Consider the following 19,133-nt stretch of genomic DNA (forward strand, 5'->3'; position numbering starts at 1 on the left):
CGCTTCTTAGACTTAGACAGCACGCAAAGGATCAAGGACTTCGTGGACGCAACTGATTTTCATTCAAAAAGAATCAATACATTGCACATTAATGTTTATGCCAGCCACTTAACACTTCCGCCAAACACTGAGGTATATATCATAACCTGCATGATATAAAAATACAATGGACCATTCCATCAATACCCTATTTGGTTCATGATCCAGTGAAGCTGGCATCATACCCCCTTGGAGTAACCATTCCCACACTTTAAACCCACACAATAACACATTGAGGTCTCAGTTTTTCTAAATTAAGCAGCAAGATAATAATTTCGTTTTGAGTCACACCATGCTGTCTAGCTACGAATTCCAGATTAAGCAGCCCAGCTAGCAAAATACAGCACAACTAGCAAATGCACAATTCTCATACTACCAATTGCATGTGTATGTTAGTAAAGATGACACTATGAGACTTCACAATTAAAAAGGCATTGAGAACCCTGTGCAGTAGTTTCGTTCTCCCTCTACATTTACATTCTGAAACACCAACATGAATAGGGAAATACTTTACTCTGAGATGTTGCTATGCCACTTAACTCCCCACACTGGAGACACACTTGGAGTGCCAAATGATCTGAGAGAGCCTCGCCCCTTCCAAGTACACACCCCTTACAAACACAAGTCTCAGATCTGTAAAAAATATTTGTTCAGCTTCACCTCTCCTTAAAAAGGAGCAGTGCCAGCAAAATCACTTTATGTACTGTGACAGCCACTTGAAGCCATCACCATACCCCATCTTCCGAACAATGCTGCACATGAAAACCTCAATAGGTCGAATATTGGTGTCACCGAGGTTTACATTTCCTTTCCCTGTTGTGTAATTGGAAAGCCCCAAGTAATACCTCAATTCATCCTCTGAAGCTGCAATAGGTATGTCTATCTTGTTCCCTAAGATTAAAAAGGGCACACGAGCCAAAGAATCGTCTGAAAGGAGCCCATCAAGTTCTTTCTTGGATTCAGCAAATCTCTCTTTGTCGGCAGCATCAACCAGATAGACTATACCATCAACCTACATGAAATCAGAGATGGCTTCACATGATGGCATGTGGCAACACAAAAATAAACATGAAAACTCGTGTTTGTCAAAGGTGCCATCGAATTCGCAGGAAATCTGTCACTGAACCCCACTATAGGGCGTAAAGAAGCATAAACAAACTCAATGCCGATTACCTTAGCATAATAGTCTCTATGTTGTGATTTCCCACCCCAAAAACCCTTTCCAATGTCAATTACCTTAGCATAGTAGTCTTTCCAAACACGGCGGGCAATCTGGTGACCTCCCAAATCAAAAGCTTTGAACTTGATTTTCCCAATGCTCAATTCTTCTGAGGTAGGGTATTGCGTTGGCTGATGCTGGGCCAATCTCTGCAAGACAATGGGATACCACAGATACATTAAAAAGCTCAAAAGCATAAAAAGTAGCAAAAGATTCTGATCTAAAGCTCAAAAACCTTCAGGAACTGTCCACAAGGTTGATATAAAGAGAGGTCCCTAGTTAAATTTGAGGGCAAAAACAGGCTTTCATCTCCCTCCAATTGACCTACTCAGCAAGCCCTTAAGCATGCATGTAAAAATCAGCCGAATACAAACGTAAAATCTTGCAATTCCATCAACCTCTGAAAACAAACTCATCCACAGTTCTTTCGACATATGGGCAGACACTCCAGCTAGGATCTTGGAGTGTAATAGCTGTACTGGTTCACAATGAACCCCTCCCTGTCCATAGCACACCATCTAATGTTCTACAACTGAGCAACCCCCAGATCCTCTTCTAAAGATAGCCATAAATCACATGATAACTTTCCAGCTAGCACGAGAGCTTTGCTATTGAAAGCACCCTAAATAAAGCATTATTTGTCTGAACCCTTAAACCACTAAGCCCATATTGATTTTCCAACCTTCACGGGTGCCTAACCAATAAAACCATGGAAAATCCAAGACATCCAGGAGACTACCAAAATCAACCATCATCACCTAAGAAGACACAAAAGACTGCCAAAATCATGAAAAGAACAGTACTTGGAAGTTATGTGGCTTGCTTGCCAGCAAGCGTGCTATTGGCACTAAGTGGGTGTATAAGCTTAAACGTAATCCTAATGGTTCAATTCATCGTCACAAGGCTCGTTTGGTCGCCAAAGGTTATGCTCCACGTGAGGGCATTGATGTTAGCAGTCATCTCCTGTCTGTATAGTATACACCAGGGCCTCTATTGTGAGTGTGCCCGCCCATTTTAGGTCTTCCCCCATTTTTCCTCATTTTCCCATTTTTTTCTAGCTGTGGGAGGGTTGTCGGCTGTGTCTACTGCTGGCCGACTGGACTGGTACTACCCGACTTCTTCCTCAGTACTAGCTGACTGCCTTTCTTCTGGCCGACTGATTTGTTTGTTGGTCGTGAGCATCTCTGGCTACTGTCGACTGTTATTGGGCTGGCCAACCAACAACCTGGGGCCATATATATTGGCCCTGCTCCCCCACACCTTTTTGTACTGCATAAAGATTAATGCATTAATCTATGCATAAAGCTATATGCATAGAGCTTTATCTATGCATTAAGCTTAAGATCTTGTGTATAGAGCAGAGTTTCTACAGCTTCTCTCTCTCTCTCTCTCTCTCTCTCTCTCTCTCTCTCTCTCTCTCTCTCTATTTTGCATTTTGCTCTCTACAACAGCTGTCTTTCATTTTTGTTGTGCATTCTGACATGGTATCAAAGCCCCAGGTGGCTTGAAGCTTGGAGACAGCGGAAGCTTGAGGGTTTGCTGATTTGTGGTGCTAATTGGAGATTGCTTGGGCAGTTCGAGAGTTGAAGATCGAGTAGAAGGCAGCAATCACCGTTGGACAGCCACCTTGCATACTATTTGCAGCTTCTTCATTTTTTTTCCCACCCACCCTCCCTTCACAAGACCTTGTGAGCCCTTGAGATGGCAGACTTGCTTGAGATGGCTGAGAAGCATGTGAAGATCCCTACTCTCCCCACATTCCCAGTGGATTGACAGTTGGACGGGAACAACTACGGCATATGGAAGGTAATGATGGAGTCATTCTTGGAGTTTTATGACTTGGCTGATTTCATTGTGATCGGTGTTCCACAGCCGGAGTTGGAGGACCGGGAGCTTTTACCCTCTACTCGGAAAGAACGAGAGGCTCAAGCACAGTTGTGGGATCGTGTCAATGCCCGTGTGTGTTCTTTCATCTTCCTTAATTGCACACCACAGGTGTTTATCATATAAAACATATGACACTGGCCAGAGGGATTTGACAGAATTTGGCTTCTTTGTATAATAGGGTATCACCCATGAAGCGGATCTCCTTGGAAGTGCAGATGCGGGTGATGAATCCCGCAAAGTCTTGGACAATGTGAGAACATGTCAACAAGTTGCAGGCTCTTCAACAGGAGGTTCTTCAGCCTAGGAAGGAGATATATCTTCTGAGGACATGTGTCACAAAATTCCTTACAGCTTCTATTTTTCTACTGTTCATGTGTGGCATGTGGAGCCTAACATGACATACATGTATGGCTAGTGTAGCCTGACATGGTGTGTCTGTGTGGCATATGGAGCCTGACATGACAGTACATGTATGACTGGTGTAGCCTGACATCATAGTACATGTGTGGCTTCTGCGACCTAACATGGTGTACATGTATGGCCATGGAGCCTGACATGATGAAAGTCTCTGGGACTAGCTATCTTGGAGATCTTGTGTATTTATGTTCTGGGAAGGTTCCGGAAGGATCATGAGCCCTGGACATTTTATCGGATACAACTGAGCATATGGGTGTTTCTTCCAATATAATTGCACTCATGTGTGTGCATTACTTTGATTTTATCTTTGGATAACTTGTCTTGTTTGCCTGGACAATGCCTGAGATTTCTGCCTGTGTTGTCCATGAGACCGAGGACGCCTGGGCACCCTGTGGACGTGTATGTGCACACCTGTTTGGGACTGACAGGTGGTCTACATGTGTTTTGCAAGTGGAGTGTATTCCCAAAAACTCAATTTACAGCTTTATGAGTTCACATGTTAATAATTATGGATGGAGGTTCACACTCACTTATAAGTGACCGGACAACTTATAAGTGAGTACACATCGAGCAGGACTTATTTAATACACATGGCGGCCAAAGACCGGACACTGGACATTATTTGGACTCCCTTCTGGACCAAAAAAGCACACGTGTGGGCTATTTTCAGCGGGGAAGCCTCTATTATTGACAAAACTCCAGATTGGAGGGGGGGCGCATGCTTTTCAAGAGTGCATGAGGGTTGGTTTTCAGCCTGTTGGCAAGTTTCTACAACCATCCATCGCGACTGAAGTTCACCGGATGCATGAGAGAAGCTGGCCGACTCCTTCTGCATGTTCTCCCACTGATGGCCGGTGGATTTACAGCTTGAATAGAGGCTGGACAGAGGTTAAAAACAAGGAGGAAGAGTTGGTCGTGGGCTTCTAGACAGTTTTCCTTCCGACCGGAGGTTTGCAGGCTTGTGCACAACTGCTGGTCACTACCAAGGGCTGGTCGACTTGCTTTATGAGCCAGACAGGAGGAAGATGCTGATGTTGAGTTGTCCCGGGCTGATGTGAGAGTGCTATGGACTGTCCATAGTTGTCCTACATGTGCTTGATGCCAGGAATGCTCACTTGTGCTAAAATTCTCAACAAATTCAGATATTGTGATGTTTTTCTTGTTTTCATATGGTATTGGAAGAAATAGGTGCAGCCAGTGGTGAACCTTGGACACCCGCAAAGTTGTATTGGAAGCAGACTCCTTTTTGGTAATCTAACCATAAACAGAAGGGGGGGGGGGTATGGCCCCTAGTGTGGTGTTCTGTGCACTTTGTCATCTTGTTTTATATGGTATGCATGTGTATTTTCAGATTTCATGATTGATTAGATTTTCCATGTTCAGTTGCCCCTTCCGTTTACATTGGTATCAGAGCCTTGCTTTCTACACAGTTGTGCCTAATATGATGCCAGATATGGCTGTAAGGAGTCATTATCCGTGAGAGAAGGTTGGGATTCTGAGGTAGCCCTCATCTTATTGTCTCACCTCGAAAGAGGTTACCTTTGGTTTAAGCAATAGCGAGCATGGGGAAAGACTTCGTGGCCCTCCTGTTTGTGTAGGGGCGCTGTTGCACCCTTGCAGTCTATTTGGTATCATACTTGGGAAACAAGTAGAGAGCGATTCCGGTGCACGGAAAATTCTTTTCTTTCTGAAAAGCTAAAAGATATATTATGGCCAATCAATCTGATCTTTCTGTGGAAGACTCTATCACCCGTATTCGCCGCATGCGGGAAGAAGATAGAGACAGGGATCACGTTGGGGCTTCGGCGGGTAACGATCCACCGTTATCTACCAGGGCTGAGGATCAACAAGATATTGATGCCTTGATGAATGAGCTTGAAGAGCTCCGTGCTTTGCAAAGAGATCCTGATGTACAGAGGGTCATAGAATCAAAGTCTCATGTCAAGGCTGATGTGGTCACTTTTGATGCAATTGCCCAACAAATGGGAATCGACAAACCTCGAGAGTTGGTTGTTGCTTATCTAAAAAGCCGTGGCGAAGTTGTTTCCGATGATGAGGGCAAGTGGGTCTTCACACGACAGCCTCACAGGCTATCCCGTGAAGGGAATTCCGATGATGTTGTGAAAGGGCATGCAGGCCGCACCACTGGTGTAAGAGGGCATGCAGCCCAAGGAGATGATGTACATAGACATGTAGCTCATGGGAATGATGAGGGGTTTTCAGCCCATTTGAGAGATGCAAAAAATATTCATGCATTGTCAGTGGTATCTCCACCTTCTAGGTATACTCCTGCTCCTAAAGTTCCATCCAGAGTGGAGGGTGTTACGCGGGAAATCAGCCCTAGATCTAGGCATCGTCGCCAACGTAGGCATGACGAGGAGGATGATGTATTAGAGCGTTGGGATGCCCGTCATGGCAAGAAGGCCAAAGAGTTCAAATCAGGAGACAAGGACATTAAATTCGAGAGCTATAATGGAAAGTTGGATACTACCAAGGCACTTGCTTTCATAAGGCAATTTGAATTAGCCTTTTGCACTGAGGAATTTACCGAGAAATCTATGCTCAGGCATGTGGGTATGCATCTTAACGAGACTGCAAGTGATTGGTGGATGGCAAAGTTTTTGGATAGGACAACTGCCCGTACATGGAGTGCTTTCAAAGAGCAATTTTATGATCAGTTCCTTCCTCCTCACTTTGAGAAGGATGTACGAAAGGAATGGGATTGGCTAGCACAGGATGAACGCGAATCCATTTCTTCTTATGTTTCAAAGGTTTGGCGAATTCTTCTTAAGATCACACCTTTCATGACGATTAGTGAGGACGAGAAGACAAGAAAGTTTGAGTGAGGGCTGCAACGGATCATTCAAAAGAGCCTTGCAGTGTACCCCCACAACACTTTACAGGAGCTCATATACTCGGCAACTATTTCTGAGGAGTTGCATGGCAAGGGAGCATCAAAAAGACAAGAATAAGGGAAAATTCAGAGTTGGAAATGAGCAAAAAAAGGGTGGACAGCCACCTAAGTTTATGTCTCATGAGTCCAAGGATGCAAAAGGGGACTCAGAAAAGAAGCCGGGGGGTAAAAAGGATGATCCTAAGCTGTCCAGACAGTATATCTTTGATTGCATGAGAGAGGGGAAATGTTTCTCATGTGTGAAAAGTTTGGAGGTAACTGTCCTGGAAGTGAATCGGCAAAACAATCAGCATATTCACTTAAGAAATTAATCTTGTCTTGATCTACGGGAGCTATAGCATCATGCTCAACATTATCACGTACAAAGACCAAGTAAGAACAAGCGGATTTCTTTATTGCCTTTGAAATGGATGTATAGCTTACAACGGGTTTGGTACTCCCAGTAGTACCCGCATCAATACAAACTTTCCTACCCCTATGAGTAAACATATTTTTCTTTTCTTTGTGCAAAATCTTGGGATCCAAACGGTAATGCCAAGGCATCCCAAGTAACACATCACATCTTGTAAGTGGTGCCACGAGGAAGTCTTCATGATCCAAATATCCCTGAATCTGTATGCGAAGCTTCCCAACGATGGGAGTGACCTTAACTTCCTTGCCCTCAAAGGGAGCATCTGCATGAAAGTCCATGTCGAATTCCTCAGGCTTTAACCCAAGAGCAGCAGCCATCTGTATGGATATGAAGTTATTTGTTGAGGCATTGTCAAAAAGAAATAAAGCTGTTTGGTCCTTTAACTTGTCCCAAGCTTTGCATAAAATCTTGCTCTTTGGTTCATGTGCAGTGCTACCTTGAACATCGAGTATAACATTCACACTTGGTTTGGCATCCTGCACATTATTCTTTTTGAAATTCTGGGAGCATTGAGCTTTCATGTGATCTTTGCTTCCACATGAGAAACATTTCCCCCCTCTCATGCAATCAAAGATATACTGTCTGGACAGCTTAGGATCATCCTTTTTACCCCCCGGCTTCTTTTCTGAGTCCCCTTTTGCATCCTTGGACTCATGAGACATAAACTTAGGTGGCTGTCCACCCTTTTTTTGCTCATTTCCAACTCTGAATTTTCCCTTATTCTTGTCTTTTTGATGCTCCCTTGCCATGCAACTCCTCAGAAATAGTTGCCGAGTATATGAGCTCCTGTAAAGTGTTGTGGGGGTACACTGCAAGGCTCTTTTGAATGATCCGTTGCAGCCCTCACTCAAACTTTCTTGTCTTCTCGTCCTCACTCATGCAATCAGGGATCATTGTATTGACATAATCTTATAAGGAGGTCGGTTAGGAGGAGAGCTCTCAGGGATTATGTCACTTGGAGTCCAAAGAGACCAGAGGATCATTGTATTGACATAATCCCTGGGAGCTCTCCTCCTAACCGACCTCCTTATAAGATGAGTGTTGCCCAACAAGAGGAAATCATGACTCAAGTAAATTGATTTACTTGAGAAGGGGTTGATAAGGCCAAGTTCTTCACCTTATTGTTCTCCAATTTTACTTGTGCAGAAAAAGAATGGGACATACAAGATGTGTGTTGATTATAGGACCCTTAACAAGATTACTATCAAGAACAAGTTTTCGATTCCCCGAATCGATGATATTCTTGATAAACTTGAGAGAGCTGCTTGTTTCAGTCGCATTGATCTTAAGAGTGGTTACCATCAAATTCGAGTGGTACCTCAAGATGTGCACAAAACCGCTTTTCGAACATCATTTGGATTATATGAGTATTTGGTTGTGCCATTGGACTTACGAATACTCCCGCCACTTTCAATAGAATGATGGATAGAATTTTGAGACCTCACCGCAAGTTCACAGAAACTTTCTTTGATGATATTATCGTTTTTCAAAGAGGGAGACTGAACATAAAGAGCATCTTGCCATTGTTTTTGAAGAGCTAAGGAAACATAAGCTTTTCATCAATGGGAAGAAGAGTGAATTCTTCTTGTCAGAAATTCACTATTTAGGGCATATTGTTTCCAAGGATGGAGTACACATGGATCCCGCAAAGATTCAAGCAATCAAGGATTGGCCATAACTGCAGAATGTGCATAAAGTTAGGAGCTTTATTGGTTTATGCTCGTACTATCGTCGATTCATTCGACACTTTGCTTTCTTAGCTTCACCGTTACATGATCTAACGAAGAAGAAAGTAGCATTCCGTTGGTCGGAACCCGAAAAGACAACTTTTCAGAAGTTAAAGGATACCATCATATCAGGGTCAGTTCTTATTATTCCAGAATTGTATAGGCCTTTTGTGGTCGAGTGTGATGCATGTGGAGATTGCTTGGAGGTTGTTTTGAACCAAGAACGACATGCAGTGGCTTTTAAAAGCCACCACCTACAACATGCGAAATTGTATTTGCAGGTGTATGAGAAAGAGTTGTTAGCCGTTATTCATGCCCTTCAAACATAGAAGTATTATCTTTTGGAGGCTGAATTTATGGTAAAAACAGACCACCAAAGTTTACGGCACTTTCTTACACAGCCTAAACTCTCGGAAAAGCATCTAAGGTGGGCAAACTTCTTGTCCATGTTTCATTTTCAGATTTTGCATACCCCGGGCAAGAAGAATTTGGTGGCGGATGCTTTGTCACACAGGCCACAAGTGCATGCCGTAACTACCGCCTACCACTAAGACTTATCAGGGATGCCAGATATTTAAGCTTTGGACACAGATTTTCAGCTTATTTGAGCTGATTTGAATCATGGTACTGCTGTCCCATCTTATTCGATTAGAGATGGGTTTTTGATGATGCAGAATCGTATTTGTGTAGTGTGTGATTTACGCCAAAAGGTTAAGGAAGAGTGTCATGCTCCGCCATATGCTGGTCTCGTGGTATTCTGGCTACTACACAGGCTTTGGAAAGATATTTCTTTTGGCCAACTTTACGCAGGGATATTGAAGCTTATATGCGAGAGTGCATAGTGTGTCAGAAAGTCAAGTTTGACAGACACAAGACACCTGGTTTGTTCAACCCTTACCCATTGAACAGGAACCATGGGAAAGCATTGCTATGGATTTCATTATGGATCTTCCGAAATCGGCACATGGAAATGATTTTCTATGGACTATTAATAGATCGTTTTAGCAAACAGGCACACTTTATTCCTGTGAGAAAAACAATCAAGCCACATCACATGGCAAAGTTGTTCTTAGCTCAGATTTTCAAACATCATGGCATGCCCAAGTCTATTGTGAGGGATAGAGATCCTCGGACTACCAGTTTATTTTGGCAAGCATTGTTTGATAATATGGGCACAAAGTTGAGTTTTTCATCAGCCTATCATCCTCAGACAGATGGTCAGAGTGAAATAGCAAATTCAGTTGTGCTTGATTTGCTCAAATGTTATGTATCTGAGCAAAAGTCAGATGGGGAAAAGTATTTGCCATTGGTTGAATTTGCATACAATAACATAGTGCATTCTTCAACTAATAAGGCTCCATTTGAGTTAGTCTATGGCAAGGTGGTGCTTCCACCGATCTTACAAACAAAAGAGAAATCTTTGCAGCAAATGAGTATGTCCGTGATTTGGATACTGCATTTGCACAGGTTCGGACAGCCATAGAAAGATCTCAAGCTACACAGGAAAAGGCAACTGACAAACACAGGCAAGAGGTGGTTTTCAAGGAAGGTGATTGGGTATTACTAAAGTTTGAGAAAGCACGTCTTCGGAAGCGGCCAGGTAAGGAAGGCCGATTTCCTAAACTTTCAAACACGTATTACGGGCCATTCCAAATTTTGCAGAAAATAAATGAAGTGGCATATAGATTGGTATTGCCCGATCACTAGAAAATCCACAATGCCTTTCATGTCAGTTTGTTAAGGCCTTATGTGGGACCACCTCCTATGGAACCAGTTTTGGAAGATCCACCTGAAGTGGATGAACTTGAAGAGGTATTGCAACCTGGGCAGATAGTTTTTCATAAAGAGCGCAAGCATGCGGGTGGCAAGCTAGTGCGCAGGTATCTTGTGAAGTTTAAAAACTATTCGGCCATGGATGCAAAATGGATGGACAAGGATTATTTTGCGGATTATCCGAAACTTCTAAAGGCCTACTTGGAAGCTTTTTAGTTGCGGTCAACTGCTTAGAAGCCGGAGAGAATGTCACAAAATTCCTTACAGCTTCTATTTTTCTACTGTTCATGTATGGCATGTGGAGCCTGACATGACATACATGTATGGCTGGTGTAGCCTGACATGGTGTGTCTGTGTGGCATATGGAGCTTGACATGACAGTACATGTATGGCTAGTGTAGCTTGACATCATAGTACATGTGTGGCTTGTGGGGCTTGACATGGTGTATATGTATGGCCATGGAGCCTGACATGATGAAAGTCTCTGGAACTAGCTATCTTGGAGATCTTGTGTATTTATGTTATGGGAAGGTTCCATCATGAGCCCTGGACATTACAACAGAGCAGATGGGTGTTTCTTCCATTATAATTGCACATGCATGACTTTGATTTCATCTTTGGATGACTCATCTTGTTTGCCTGGACAATGCCTGAGATTTCTGCCTATGTTGTCCATGGGACCGGGACGCCTCGGCACCCTGTGGACGTGTATGTGCACACCTGTTTGGGACTGACAGGTGGTCTACATGTGTTTTGCAAGTGAAGTGTATTCCCAAAAACTCAATTTACAGCTTTATGAGTTCACATGTTAATAATTATGGATGCAAGTTCACACTCACTTATAAGTGACCGGTCACTTATAAGTGACCGGACAACTTATAAGTGAGTACACATTGAGCAGGACTTATTTAATACACGTGGCGGCCAAAGACTGGGCACTGTACATTATTTTCCGTTCAATGACCATGCATGAGAGAGTCCTTTTGGCGCGAGGTGCGTGCCATTGTCATTGCGGTGACTCCCTTGTATAGGGTTTTGTGCATGGCCGACATGGAGGGCTCCACATTGGGGCTACTCACCCACTTCATGCGAGAGGCTCTAGCGGAGATTCGTGCGACCACCGTGCTTGATGAGGAGGACCCCGACACTCCTATGGAGGGGATTAGGTAAAGTTGGTAAACCCATGTTCCATGTTTTCAAATCTCGTTTTCACCTCTTTCTCGTTCCTTAAAGACTTAACCTTAAGTGAAATTTTTGCATTCTAAGGATCCCACCGAGCCTCCACTCACTCCGCGACGCGATTCGATCATGGTGCCTCTCTCTCTCTCTCTCTCTCTCTCTCTCTCTCTCTCTCTCTCTCTCTCTCTCTCTCTCTCTCTACCGGTATGCACGACTTGCTTTAGAGTCCTCTCATCAGCTAGCCATGGAGGGAGACACTTCATGTTGGTATGCGCAGATAGCATCCTAGTTTGAGCTCCATGGGTTCAGTTTAGATAGACTTCCACCCTTCCGATACTCTCTAGAGGCACCCTCTCTAACCTTTTTTTTTTTTCCCGAGAAAAGATCCTTTCATTAGTTATGTAAAAACGCCCGTAGGGCTACAAAAGAGATCTCTCCTGCTCCTAACAGAGAGAAGAGCAGTGAATACATCATGGCAGACCGGGAGACTCTCCCTAGGTGCTGCAAAATACAAGCATCAGTCTAAAGGACTGAGCGGCTAAATCATACAATGGGGGGGGGGGAAAGAGCCAAACAGGTGGCCTGTAGTGCCAACGGGGGGATCCCGTGTGTAGGGTGTAGAACGGGCCGCAGCGCCAAGTGGTATGAAAGGCCTGGCGCCGTAAGATCGCCTCATCCGAGTCTCCCCGGATGCGGTCGTGCTGTCCTCGCAGGGTGTGGATCAACTCTTGCCAACTCCCCCGAACAGTCCCTGCTGGTGGCTCTAATCTCCCCTCAAAGGCCGTAAAGCACCGGGCCCTCCAGGTGAACCAGATGGTGAGGCTGCTGAGGAGCTCCCATTGTAAATCCCTCTCCTGTGTCGAGCTGGCGGACGAGAAATCCGGTGCCGGAACCAGGCGAGGCTGGCCCCTAATAAATCTAATGGCCTGACTGCCCTGCTCCATCTCATAGCCCATAGCAAGCCCTGACGAAGTCGACCAAGCAGCGGCACCCCACGTAAACATACCCTCTGGAGAGAGGGGGGCTAGAATACGCAGCATCCGCAGCCAAATCTGCTGTGCCTGAGGGCAGTCCCAAAGGCAATGTCTCTGTGTCTCCATAGGGTGGCCGCATCTGACGCAGGCCGCCGGAAGACCGCTGTAAACAAGCCAAGTGCCAACTGCTGAGCCCCTGTGGGCGACCAGCCACTGAAAAGCCGAGATCCTGCGAGCCTGTCGACTAGCCCAGAGCCGAGCCCAGAAATCCTCGAGGAACTCCTGTGATAGTCCCTGCAATCGCCAATGCCCCGCTGCCGCTAAAGAAACCGTCCTCCTCGCCGTCAAAATATGCCGTCCCAGCCGAACAGTATACTGGAAAAATGTGATCTCTGTGGCCTCAAGGGATGCATAAGGATCATGCCACTCGTACTCTCCGGGGTCCCACTGTAGCCGGGCCAAGGGGCGCGCTGCATATGCCCATATGCGCCAATCCGGGAGCACGTCAGCAGGGTCGGGGTCAATATGCCACTTCCGAGAAGCGGCAGCCACTACCCGAATCCTCTGAAGGTGCACTCTGCAACCAAAGGCGACTCCACCTCCACTCTCTGGAGTCTGCCCTCATCCTGAATCTCATAATAGAGGCATCTGCCATCCTCAGTGCTAGCTCTGACAGCAATCAGGATCTCCAACTGTGTAAAGGCTCCCATCCACCGTGGGACCACTGGCTCGAGAGGTGTGAACCACTCCTCTGTAAGTGTCTGCTGAATATCATCCCTCATAATCAACCCCCCTCTGAAGTGACTCAGCCTCTCCACCTGGGTCTCCTCTGGTAGACTGCAGAAAGCCTGCCAATCTCCAAAACTACGAGCTGGGCCTGCCGCTAAAGGTCCCCAGGCTAGACGAGGCCGAGAACCCAGCATATGACCCTGCTCTGTACGAACCGCTGGGCTCCAGATGAGCGGCTGCAAGGCCCGCTCCTCAACACAAGAAGGAGGCCGCTGAGAGAGCCCCGGTCTCAGCAGCTCCCAAGCTCTCAGGATACTCAAAGCAAATCTGTCCTCCCATCCTCTACTGAGGCCTGTCCTCCTCATCTCTATGAAGATCCAGCAAATCTCTGGTGCCCAAGTACCCCCTGCAGGAGGCGCCCGGGCCTACAGTCGCTGCAAGAGGAGCTCTTTCCAAGGCTCAGCGCCTGGAAGCAACCCCCGAACAATAAGCTTCCCCAATAAGGCTCTACTCTGATCGACTGGATCTATAATGCCCAAACCGCCCTGAGCCAGCGGAAGTGTAATAACTGCCCATGCAACCTTTGCCCGAGCTGGCTGACCGTCCCGCCCGGACCACAGAAAGTTCCTGATCAGCCTCTGTACCTGGCTGATGCAAGAGCTCGAGAAAATCCAGCAAGACGTAATGTACCACATAGTCGCTAACAGCACCTGATTTGCCACCACCACCCTCCCAGCCAAGGATAGTCGAGCTGTACTCCAATACAATAGCTTCTTCCGAATGCTCAGAAGAAGTGGGGCAATCTGCTGCTCAAGTGACAAATCGAGGCCAATCTGGCATCCCAAATACCGCACTGCTGTGCCGGGAGGAATCCATCTAAAACCGGGGTCCGGACTCCATGCCGGAGTGGGAGCACTACTGATCCAAAAGGCCACTGTCTTGCGCCAATTGATCAATGCTCCCGAAGCTGCACTAAAAACCTGGAGCGACTGCTCTGCCCGAATAAGATTGGCCTCTTGGCCATGCAAAAATAAGCCCGTGTCGTCTGCAAACTCAGCATCAAGCAAATCCTCCCCCCGGACTGGGAGCTGAAGTCCTCTCAAACCAACCTCCTCTGCCGTCAAATACATACTCATAGCCTCCGCAAAGAAGAGAAAAAGGAAAGGGGCGAGAGGACACCCCTGACGGACTGATCTGGTCAGCTCAAGACTCGGCCCCCGACCTCCTGCAATCAGCACCTGGCTGCGAGCTGTGGAATACAAAGCTGCCACCCCTCTGATCCATCCTGGCTCAAAGCCCAGGCGTAGCATAGTGCCCTCTAAGAATCCCCAATCAACTCTATCGTATGCCTTCTCAAAATCGAGAAGCATCACGACCAAGTCCTCGCCAAGAAACCTAGCTCGGGCCGTCGCCTCCCAGAAAGTAAAGATGTTGTCAAGGATACTGCGCTCCTTGACAAATCCTGTCTGAGTAGCATGAATCAACTCCCCCAGGAAGGGCTGGATCCTCAAACTCAAGGCCTTTGCCAAGACCTTGTAGACAGTATTGAGGATCGTAATAGGCCTCCAATGCCGAATATCATCTGATACTCCCTCTCCCTTGGGGATAAGATAGATCAAGCCCTCTGAAAAGCTCTGCGGCATCACCCCAGTGTCCAAAACATGCTGAAAGCCCCTGCGGAGGCCTGGCCCCAAAAGGTCCCAATAGCACATAAAAAAGGCCGGCGTCAGTCCGTCCTCCCCTGGGCAACTATGTCGCGGTAGGACCCTCAAGGCCTCGGCAAGCTCAATCTCTGACAGAGGCGCACCTAGAACTGTGCGCATATGGTCTGTGACCCTCCTCTGCACATGGGCCCACACAGTCTGTCTGCATACATCTCGATCCTCAGTGGCTGGCTCCGCTGAAAGCAAGTCACTATAAAAAGCAGTGGCAATGGCTCTGATCTCCCCGAGCTCAGTAGCTATCGATCCATCCGGTCTACCAAGCTGGCGAACCCCTGCTCGCGCGTGACGGGGTCCAGTGATCTCAAAAAACTCCCCAGTCACTCTATCACCAAGCTGCGTCCACTGAGAGGCCTGACGACGATAGTAAAACTCATGTCTCTGCTCCTCTGCCTCTCTAACCTCCTGGCGTGCCTGGCTCAGCTGGGACGCCACCCACTCACATGCAGGCTGCTGCTCCTGAAGGCGCTGTAGCGAAGCAAGGCTGCGTCTCAGCCGTTGCTCCCGCTCGCGAATCTCTCCCAATCGTGTCAAAGCTGCAGCGTGTAGAAAAGAGCTAAGATCAATGAGTCCCTGGGCACACTGGCCCGCTGCATCCTGGTCAGAGCACTGACTATCATGCCAGATCCTCTCAATGTCCTCAGCGAGACTGGGTCTGCAAGTACCCTCTCTGGGATCCTCAACTGCAAGCTGGGCTCCCGTGTCCCCTCCTCCAAAGTCAATATAACTGGCGCATGATCTGAAAATGAGGTGCCAGCAAGAATGCCGACGGAGCCCCCTCGCTCCCCCAACCAATCGCCCACATAAAAGCGATCAATCCGAGATAGATTAGTCCCTCCCTGCCGGCGATCCGACCGAGAGAAACTAAGACTGTCCTGAGACCGGGAGAAAGCCCCATGCTGCCATGCATCAGTGATCCTCAGTGACATACAAAACCGGTCCCAAGCTGCAAGCTCCGTGCCGTGCACTGTAACATGACTGCCTCCCACCCTATCTGCCGGGTCCTCAAGCATGTTGAAGTCTCCCCCAACACACCAATGTGCAGCCTCTGGCAATGCATCTGTAACCTGAGTCCAGAACTCTGCTCTGGCACTAGCATGATTGGGCGCATAGATGTTGAGCACACCCAATAGCTCATCATGCATCCTCAGAATGACATACTGTGCTCTACCAGGCACAATGATCCCTCGATCCACAATGGCCTGCCGCCATGCATCTGCAATAACCATGCATACTCCTCCCTGTCCACCCAAAGGACCAAACCCTGCAGACCAGAAAGTGTCCCATCTACCAGGCATCACCGAACCATATCTCCGGATCCTGCTCTCACCCAAGTGGTGCTCCTGCATCATCAGAATGTCAATGCTGCCACCAACCAGGCATCTCTGTAGCTCCTGCCTCAAGCAACCTCGATAGCGTATAAAGTGTGCTCCGCCAAGGCCCTGTACATTCCATGAGATGATCCTCATGGATGTCCTACTGAGGTGGATGCTGTCTCAGCCGTGCGGCGGGCCTTCGCTAGCGGCTTGGATGGAGAGTAGTCCCCATCCGAACGGCTGCGAGTCTGCCCACCCGGTGTACTGCAAGAATCCCGGATCAGGCGCCAGTGGCTGTGACCCATGGCGACTGCCTCTTGCTCTGACATAGTAACCTCGTGTATACTCACATATCCTGGGTCGCATGCCAAATCTGCAACTATGCGCACGACCAAATGCCGAATCCCGGATGTATCCACACTCCCGGGATCCAAGAAAAAATAAGCCAACTCCCAAAGTCGGCCTATCACATCTGTAACCTCCAAATCGCTCATGTGATGAGAAAACTCAACTGCCTGAGTCTTCAACGTGCTGAGAGCGAGCTCTAGAGTCCATTCCCTGTCACAAGGTCCACAGAGAGGGAACGAGAAGGCCACCGCTGAGTCTAGTGCCTCCTCCCCGCGGGCCGGAGGTATCACTACATGCACTCGGATGGGTGCTGGCTCATGGGGGCCCTCTGCTCCAAAAAGCCGTGTGAAGGTATAATCAAACGCCTCCGAGCGCTGTCGAATGCCAAGGTGACTCAGTCGACTGCGGATAGATAAAATCCGTGAGGCCCTAATCGGCATAGGTCTCCTCTGTGATGCTCGAGCGAGGTCAGTGCTCAGCGCCCTCCGGACTCCAAGTGAGCGCCAGGGAACTGCCAGGACCTCCCGGGAAGGCGAGGCGGGCGGAGGGGGAGGAGGGGGAGGCGAGGGAGGAGGAGAGGGAGCCGCTGCCGAGACCGGAGCGGGGGCGGGAGGAGGCGATGGTGGAAGCGAGGCGGTGGGAGGGGATGGGTGTGGGGGAGGTGAAGGAGGGGGAGCTGGCATCTCCTGGTCCTCGGTCGCTGCAGGGGTCTCCTCCTGAAGGGGAGCAAATCTGTTCCTCACGGGAACCCAGTGAGGCTGAGACTATGGCTGCTGCTGCAGCGGTATCTGGGCGTGCTGCTGTGGCTGTCTCCCTCGACGGCGCCCCTGTCCAGGCTGCCACTCCGAGGTCTCTGTGGCCTGAGCAGGTGACCCTGAGGCAGCCTGCCGAGCCGAATCTGTGGGCGGGCCATCCGTGGCCTGCTGTTGTGGTGAGGGCCGAGGTCTCCTGCGAGGGCAGGCCTTGGCCAAATGACCGACCTGCCTGCAAATGAAGCACTGGTTCGGGAGCCCCGAGAACTCCACTCTCTGATCTATCCACCCCCCCCTATCCTAGGTAGCTGAATGACCTTAGGAAGGGAGGAGATGTCAGATACCAACACTCTGACCGAAGGTAGCCCAACTGCTCTGGCCACCACTGAAGCTGCTGAGGGGCCCGTCTCAAGAACCGAGCCCACCAATGCTCCGAGCCTGGAGAGGAGCGGAAGATACTCCCGGCGGAGACCAGGGAAACAAACTGTAATATGGAAGAGGCGCTCTCCCTGCTCCGCCGCAGCTGGGTCAAATCCATGCTGCCAAGGCCTGAAGAAAGCCCGAGCACCCCTGATATCCAGAGGACTCATGGCAAGGACCTTGGCAACGCTCTGGGCGGCCTCGAACTCGATCTGATAATGTCCCCGACCCAAGAGCTGTACATCAAGGATCTTGCCCACATCTGCAAGAAGGCGAGCCTGAAGTAGATCCCTGATCTCCCCTCTGCTGGGGCGAGTGCCGACTATACGGCAGATGGTGGAGTGAACCTGAAGGCGTTCCACCTCTGCGGTGAGGCTCGCTTCCTCTTCCGGCGAAAGAGAAAGCCTGATGGGGATGACCTCAGGGGCGGGCGAGGGGGCTGCGGAAGAGTCCCTCTGAGGCGAGGCGGGAGGAGTCTCCATCAGAGTCTGAAGCTCAAGCGAAGGCGAGGCGAAAGCGGAAAACCTGCAAGAAGCGGGCTGCACACCAAGAGGCGGAAGGACGGATGACGATGAGGAAAAAAACAAAAAACCCCCAAGGGGTGAAAAGCAGCACGACAGAGGAGGGAGGGGGGGGCGAAAAAACGGAGGAGAGGCCCAGAGGGGGGGGCGGCGACAACGCGAGAGGGAGGGGGGCGGGGCGCTGCTGAAAGGAGGCGGGCGTGAAGAGGCGAAGAGGCGGGGGGGTGAACTAGCGGCAGCGGGGAGGGAGGGCGAACAGGCGGCAGCGGGGAGGGAGGGCGAACTGGCGAAGAGGGGAGGGGGGCGAACCGGCGGCAGCGGGGAGGGAGGGCGAACAGGCGGCAGCGGGGAGGGAGGGCGAACTGGCGAAGAGGGGGGGGAGGCGCAGCAGCGAGGAAGGAGGGGGGGGGGGCGCAGCGGCGAGCAGAGGGGAGCAAGCGGGGGGCGGAAGGAAAGAAAGAAGAGGCCGCGAGGAGGGGGGGGGGGAGCGATGGCGCGCAGAGCAGGGTGGAGGCGGGAGCTTCAACGAGCCTTCGCTAAGGCCTCTTTCTTCTGAGGATGAGAAAACATCGCACCCTCTCTAACCTTGACACATTCTGAGATTAGTAGAGTCATCAGACAGGACCTCATTCAATTGGACACTAGGAGGACATGGCTAGAGCCCTCACAAGAGTTGGGGGACGAAGATGGCTTTTCTATAGAGACCATCTTCTCCGCACCACTGAGGATGGCTTTATACTTAGACCAAGCTACATGGATACCCATCTGTCTCATGGATTGAGGTG

General features: G+C 48.9%; 1 protein-coding gene across 1 annotated transcript in view; it reads right to left on the reverse strand.

The window, feature by feature from the left end:
• Positions 1–396: 396 nt before the first annotated feature.
• The window catches only part of LOC147622218 (small COPII coat GTPase SAR1A-like), a 56,788-nt gene continuing 38,051 nt past the window's right edge, over positions 397–19,133 (reverse strand). Inside the window, exons 2-3 of the mRNA XM_086823308.1 lie at positions 1,276–1,407; positions 397–1,051 (exon numbers count right to left, since the gene is read on the reverse strand). Of these exons, the coding sequence (XP_086679434.1) occupies positions 731–1,051; positions 1,276–1,407 (453 nt within the window). The 3' untranslated portion in view covers positions 397–730. The remainder of the gene's footprint in view (positions 1,052–1,275; positions 1,408–19,133) is intronic.

Source organism: Cibotium barometz, chromosome 29, assembly GCF_041138505.1.
Source record: "Cibotium barometz isolate CiBa-2024 chromosome 29, ASM4113850v1, whole genome shotgun sequence".
NCBI lineage: Eukaryota > Viridiplantae > Streptophyta > Polypodiopsida > Cyatheales > Cibotiaceae > Cibotium > Cibotium barometz.